Below are 7,013 nucleotides of genomic sequence, written 5' to 3' on the forward strand. Positions count from 1 at the left end.
TGCGAGAGGTGGGGCAAGAAGAAGAACAAGTCAGCGCACGCACTAAGCATGTGTGCTGCGGTTAGAGTGCACGCGCATGGCGCGTGCGCTAATATTTTTTCATGGGTGTTTCAACTACTTCCAACAAAATAAAAATTGTCCTCAAAATTACTTACTAGAGTTATCTAATAAGTGTGGATAAGTGGACTGGATCTCCTCAAGCTCCCAAATATCTTCCTCTACACTATGGTTTCGCCAAAGAACTTTGACCAATGGTACATTCCTCCAAAGCATTTTCACGCATCTATCAATGATCCGAATTGGCTGCTCTTCATAGGACAAGTCCTTCTTTAGCTGAATAGGTTCCTCCTTTAACACATGGGAGGGATCATGCAAATATTTCCTGAATACTAACACATGGAAAACATTGTGAATTTGAGACAACTCTGAAGGCAGATTCACGCAATATGCAACTAACCCTATCCGCTCTAGTATCTCATAAGGTCCAATGTATCGAGGGCCCAATTTGCCCTTCCTCCCAAATCGGACCACTCCTTTCTAGGGCGAGACCTTGAGGAAAACTGTATTTCCAACTTGGAATTCTAGGTCTCGACGTCGACGATCAGCATAGCTCTTTTGTCGACTCTGGGCTGCCCGCAAATGCTCACTTACCTTTCAGACTTTATCAATGGTTTCCTAGATCAACTCTGAGCTCTCTATCTTCCGCTCTCCCACTTCATCCCAACTGATAGGTGTCTGGCATCTCCGACCATCTAAAGCCTCATAAGGGGGCATCCCAATGCTGGAGTTATAACTGTTATTATAGGCAAATTCAATCAAAGAAAGGTGCCTATCCTAGCTAAGTTCAAAATTAGCAACTGAAGCACGCAACATGTCTTCCAATGTCTGGATCGTCTGCTCTGACTAGCCGTCGGTCTAAGGATGATAAGATGTGCTGAACTACAATTTGGTCTAGAGAACTTGCCAGATTATGGTGAACCTATGCTCTGATACCAAGTTGAAACACCCACTTCCAAAAATCACGTGTTCCTCATATCGAGAATTCCACATGGCCGTTGGTCTATATGGATGATAAGCTGTGCTGAACTGTAATTTGGTACCCAGAGATCTAGCAAATTGCTGCCACAATCTAGATGTAAATCTAGGGTCCCGATCTTACGTGATAGAGACGAGAGCCCCGTGGCGAGCAAAGATCTCATCTCGATATAAGGTAGCCTACTGCTCCATTGAATCTATGGGGTTAACCGGAAGAAAATGAGCAGACTTGGTTAGCCGATCTACAACTACCCATATGGAGTCTTTCTTTTTTGTAGTCTTCGGCAACCCAACCACAAAATCCATAGTGATATGCTCCCATTTCCACTCAAGAATGGGTAGAGGTCTGAGAGTCCCTATAGGTCTTTGGTGCTCAAATTTTATCTGCTAACAAGTCAATCATCGGGATACAAACTCTGGTATGCTCCTCTTCAGTCCTAGCCACCATAAAGACCTGCGAACATCATGATACATGTTCGTCTCCCTATGGTGGACACTGTAAGAAGTTTGATGGGCTTCCTCCAAAATTTGCTTTCGGAGTTCACCCACATCTGGCACGCAAAATCTATCTCCAAACCTCAATGTTCCCGTATCATCAATACGAAAACCCTCTTTGCCCGAACTTTGGATTTGTTGAATTATCTGGAGAAACTGAGGATCCTCCACCTGTGCAATTCTGATCCACTCAGCTAAAGTCGGTCTCACCACCAAATGAAAAAAAAGTCCTATGCTCGCTTCGCTGGAAATAATAGGAATATCAATCCTCTGTAGATCCTTTAGGATACCCTCCTACTGGGTGATCACACAAGCCAAGTTGCCCGTAGACTTTCGGCTCAAGGCATCAGCTACCATATTTGCCTTTCTTGGGTGATAACTAATAGTGCAGTCATAATCATTTACTAGTTCAAGCCATCTGCGCTACCTCAAGGTTAGCTCCTTTTGGGTGAAAAGGTACTTCAAGCTTTTATGATCAGTGAAAATCTCACACTTCTCCCCATAAAGGTAGTGCCTCCAAATTTTCAATGGAAACATTACTACTGCTAGCTCTAAGTCATGAGTGGGATAATTACGCTCATAATCCTTGAGTTACCGTGAAGCGTAAGCGACAACTCTGCCCTCCTGCATCAAAACACAACCAAGGCCCATGTGTGAGGCATCACAATAGACCTGATAGCCCACTCCACTACGAGGCACTACGAGAATAGGTGCAGAAGTAAGTCTCCTCTTCAGCTCCTTGAAGCTTTCCACACAATCATCCGTCCACACAAAACGCTGGTCCTTCTGAGTCAGCCTGGTAAGAGGGCTCGAGATTTTTGAAAATCCCTCCACAAAGCGCTGATAATATCCAGTTAGCCCAAGAAAACTGCGCACCTCTGTAACGGCACTTGGCTGTTTCCAACCCAAGACTGTTGTGATCTTGGATTGGTCCACTCGGATGCCCTCACCTGACACCACATGCCCTAGCAACACCAACTCGTTCAACCAGAACTCACATTTTGAAAACATGGCAAACAACTTTTCTCTTCTCAAGGTCTCTAACACCAACCGGAGATGTTCCTCATGCTCCTGCTCTAAGGCTAAATATATCAAAATATCATCAATGAAGACCACAACAAACCAATCTAAGAATGGATGAAAGACTTAGTTCATTAGGTCCATGAAGACAGCTGGAGCATTAGTTAGCCCAAAAGGCATAACCATGAACTCATACAAACCTTAACAAGTGTGAAAAGCGGTTTTGGAGACATCCGCTTCCCTAATCCTCAGCTGGTGATATCCAGAGCTCAAATCGATCTTCAAAAAGACTCGAGCTCCATGCAACTGATCAAAAAGATCTTCAATACGAGATAGGGGATATTTTTTTTCTTCATAGTTAGCTGGTTCAGTAGCCGATAATCAATGCAAAGACGAAGAGAGTCGTCTTTCTTCTTAACAAAAAGAACTGGAGCTCCCCAAGGCGATGAGCTAGGCCTGATAAATCACCGATCCAGCAAATCATCAATCTGTCATCTAAGTTCCTCCATTTCCTTTGGAGCCATGCGATAAGGAGCCTTGGAGACTGGTCCTGCTCGTGGAATCAGATCATTGGTGAACTCGACTCGCCTGTCTGGTGGAAGTCCTCAGATGTCCTCAGGAAAAATATCTGGAAACTCCTGTACCACCAACAAGTCAGTTAAGGCTTGGGCCCCACTAGACTCATCAGACATGATTGCCACCAACTGCGGGTGGTCCACCTGTTGATCCTTAAACAATCGACACTCTATGCCATCATTAAGCTGCAAAATAACTTCCTTGCTGTAGCAGTTAATGTTGGCATGATAAGTGCCTAACCAGTCCATACCCAAAATCGAGTCAAAATCTTGCATCTCAAGAGAAAAAAGGTCTGCCCTAAAATCCCATTCGCCAAAAGTCAGAGTGCAAGGACAATAAATTTGACGAATCTCCAAAGAATCACCCATTGGGGTAGCTATGAGCAGAGGTTCATCAAGAGGCTCTGGGGTCATATCAGCATACCTCAAAAATGAGGTATAAATGAAAGAATGTGTAGGCCCAGGATCAAATAGAATCTTAGCAGTATGAGAAAATAATGTCATAGTGTCTGTCATTGCATAAATAGCTTTATAAACAAAATTATTTTATTAAGTTATTAATAATTATGACATCATTATTATTATTATTAGTAGTAGAAAGAAATAAGAGACAATTTGACTTCTATTTAAGCAGAAATCTTAAATTCTAAAGAAGCATATTTAATTGTAACCTGTCGCCACATCATTAGATGCCTCTCCGTCCTACTCCATCATGGCAAATCAACTCGAACCACCTCCTCGCGGATGCCCATCGAAGCGACCTGGATGTCTGACCACTCGCTCCTGCCGCTAAGAATGCTTCTCTAGTAAATCTCTCTTGGCTATCCCTGCGTTCTCCACTAGCTCCACATAAGTTAGATTCCTCACCATATTCACTATTTACGGATCTCAATCCATAGTCTCATCTTGAATTAAAACGGGATAAGGTATTAAACCTTTCCTCGTACTGAGCTATAGTCATATCCCCCTATTTTAACTAGGTAAACTCTCGTGTCAGCTCAACTCGAAGAGATGCTGGGAAGTACTTTTGGTCAGAGGCATATGTGAATGCCTTCCATGTGATGTACTCTCCCATAGGCCGGTCTGACATTAAGCACTCAGTGGCTTTCCACCACTCGTCCGCCTCCCCATGGAGAAGAAAAGTGGCGAAAGTCACTTACTGATCCTCTGGACACCTGAAAGCAGTCAGGATATTCTTCACATCCACAAGCCACCGATTCGCCTCCATGGGATTAGTCGTGCCACTAAACACCGGAGAATTAAGCCGCATAAATCAGTTTAGTGGCCATGAAGATCCCCCTCCAGCTTGCTCGGCTAGGGTAAGATGCTCGGACGATCCACCCAGCACGTTTCTCCTAGCCGTCGTCGTGCGTTCACGAACCAACTCCTCAATGAACCTCTCCTTCTGTCTGACCAAGCGCCCGAGAGCCTCCACGCTGCTAGCTGAAGAATCAATAGCTGGCTCATCAACTGGAGTAGAAGCTCCCTCAGAAGCAGTCGCACGAATCGATCTAGCGCGTTTAGGCAGCATTCCTATTAAGTTCAAAATAATTTATTTTATAATTCAAAAATTATACCTACATGTCGCTAACATCCCTTATGTCCAAAGTTAATGGTCTTTAAACTTCCTAAATCAATATTTGGACTGTACCGTAGAGAACTTGCCAGATTATGATGAACCTATGCTCTGATACCAAGTTGAAACACCCACTTCTAAAAATCACGTATTCCTCACATAGAGAGTTCCACGTGATTTTCACATGACCTGTTAATGAAATAATCTCACAAAGTATCTCGATAAGTCTAGAAATACCATAATAATCGAAACAAATAATCCAAAGTTACAATTATCACATGCCTCAACAAGCCTCTAGGAATACAAGTTCATACACAAACTTTAAGCATAAAAACCCTTGCAGGGGCTAAGTCCAACTATAAATAATAGAATAAACAATAATAATAGGAAAACGAATCTGCTACTCCTCGATATCTCTGTCCTCTATAATTAGCTCTGAAATATTTTCACCAAAATGGTGGTGAGCATGCGGCCAGCAAGTATAATCCAGTAGTAATCTATGAATATTATATTGCATGATAAAAAGAAATGCAAATCCATATTATGAGCATATCAAGAAAATGCGTACAGTATAATTTTTAATAACTTTCCTCACCATTGCTCAATATATATAAAAATCCACACATAAACCGTCACTAATGTCATATCTCACAAAACAACATAGTATTGAGGGGGACTAGTCATCTAGCAGTATTATCGCACATACATGCCTAGCGACGCTGCATATGACCGGTTTTCTTTGGCCATCAGGACTAAGGACCTCGTCGTAGGCCCATCAACACCGCTCTAGTAAATCATCGCACTGAACATAATCATTACTTGTAGCTGAATTATCGCATATGGCGGCGGGTAAGAGCCCTCAACTCGATAGACGCCCTGGCCTCGGGTACCGCTAGAACTATAATCCTACCTCTCAATCATCTTTACTAATATCATACTAGACTAGTCTCCAACTAGGGTAGTGTAATCACCTGAATGCTCCACAAGCAAACGACCTCAGGTGTAGACAGCTAACTTAATACTATATAATACACTCTACCTTAACCGTGGGTTGAATGGGTGAGGGGGGCACTGCCTAGTTGGGACTCGACTAACAATGATATGTGCATGTGGTGCCATAACTTCTATTATTTATTATATCATGATCATCAAAGTAACATGTATTATAAGCAATACATGGAGCCTATCATACATGTGCAATACGTAGTAATTAATGCAAGTAAGAAATGACATATGTAAACATTATTCGTAGACTAATATAGGATCTAACTCGCCTGGAATATCTTTGGAATCCTACTCACTCTCCTAATTAGAATCATCACATATAGGATCAAACTCGCCTGGAATATCTCTAGAATTTGTCTCACTCTCCTAATCAGTCGGCTTCTCCTGAATTTCGAGATCCTCCCCGCATAGTAATGAATCTAATAATTTATAAGATACAATCAACATAAGAATGATGAACTTATAGAACTAACTACCTTATTGTATAAATTAAGTTTGATTTTTTAGGTCCGAGTAGGTGACTTAGTTTTACATTTATCATTTCCTATTAATATATTATCTTGTATTGATTAAAAATGGTTATTTATGGTAAAATTAGAGTCATCCACATTTGTAAGGGTCAAAGATAATTGAAAAGACTAATAAATTCAAATACCTATTTTAATTATGTATTATTCCTAATTATATTAATAACATGATTGAGAAAAATAAATAAATAAATAATAAAAAAAATGTAGCTAACACAAGTTGGGCTGGGCTCAAGGTCGAGTCAGCATTAATGCTGAGGTAGTGGGCTGTGGGCCTACCCACAGTCCACTAGGCCGAAAGATAGGCTAGCTACAGGCATGGGCCACGGCCCACACTATAAACCATAGAGGATGAGTGGATTGGGCACTGGCTACGGGTGTGAGCTGCGGCCCACCCCGTAGTCCACAGGTGTCGGGTGGACTGGGCTCACGAGCCCAACAACTGCTGGCTACGGGTGTGGGCTGCGGCCCACCCCGTAACCAAAACAAGCTGGTGGAGAGTTTGATCAACCCCCACCCAGCTGAGATTCTCTAAGAATAGAGAGAGAGAGAGAGAGTGAGATGCTACTGCCAGTGATCCCTATCACCCACAGCCAAGCTCTACCAGCTCCCCAAAGTCGACTAGGTCGACTTGAATTGCAGCTCGGTTTGAACTCCATGGCTGGTGGCCATGGAGCTTCCTAATTTAGTGAAAAATGAGCTCGAAGCCCCCATCTCGAGTACCCACATCTTCCACATGAAGAGGTGAGTCAATCGAGGCTGACGAGCGAGGCCACCACC

General features: G+C 42.7%; 1 protein-coding gene across 1 annotated transcript; it reads right to left on the reverse strand.

The window, feature by feature from the left end:
• Positions 1-3,155: 3,155 nt before the first annotated feature.
• Positions 3,156-3,629, reverse strand: LOC140788505 (uncharacterized). Its single transcript, XM_073137766.1, has one exon. It carries the CDS (start codon positions 3,627-3,629, stop codon positions 3,156-3,158), a length of 474 nt encoding a protein of 157 aa, XP_072993867.1.
• Between the last annotated feature and the right edge of the window lie 3,384 nt (positions 3,630-7,013).

This window comes from Typha latifolia, chromosome 5 (genome assembly GCF_019914945.1).
Source record: "Typha latifolia isolate L0001 chromosome 5, TyphaL0001v2, whole genome shotgun sequence".
Taxonomy (NCBI): domain Eukaryota; kingdom Viridiplantae; phylum Streptophyta; class Magnoliopsida; order Poales; family Typhaceae; genus Typha; species Typha latifolia.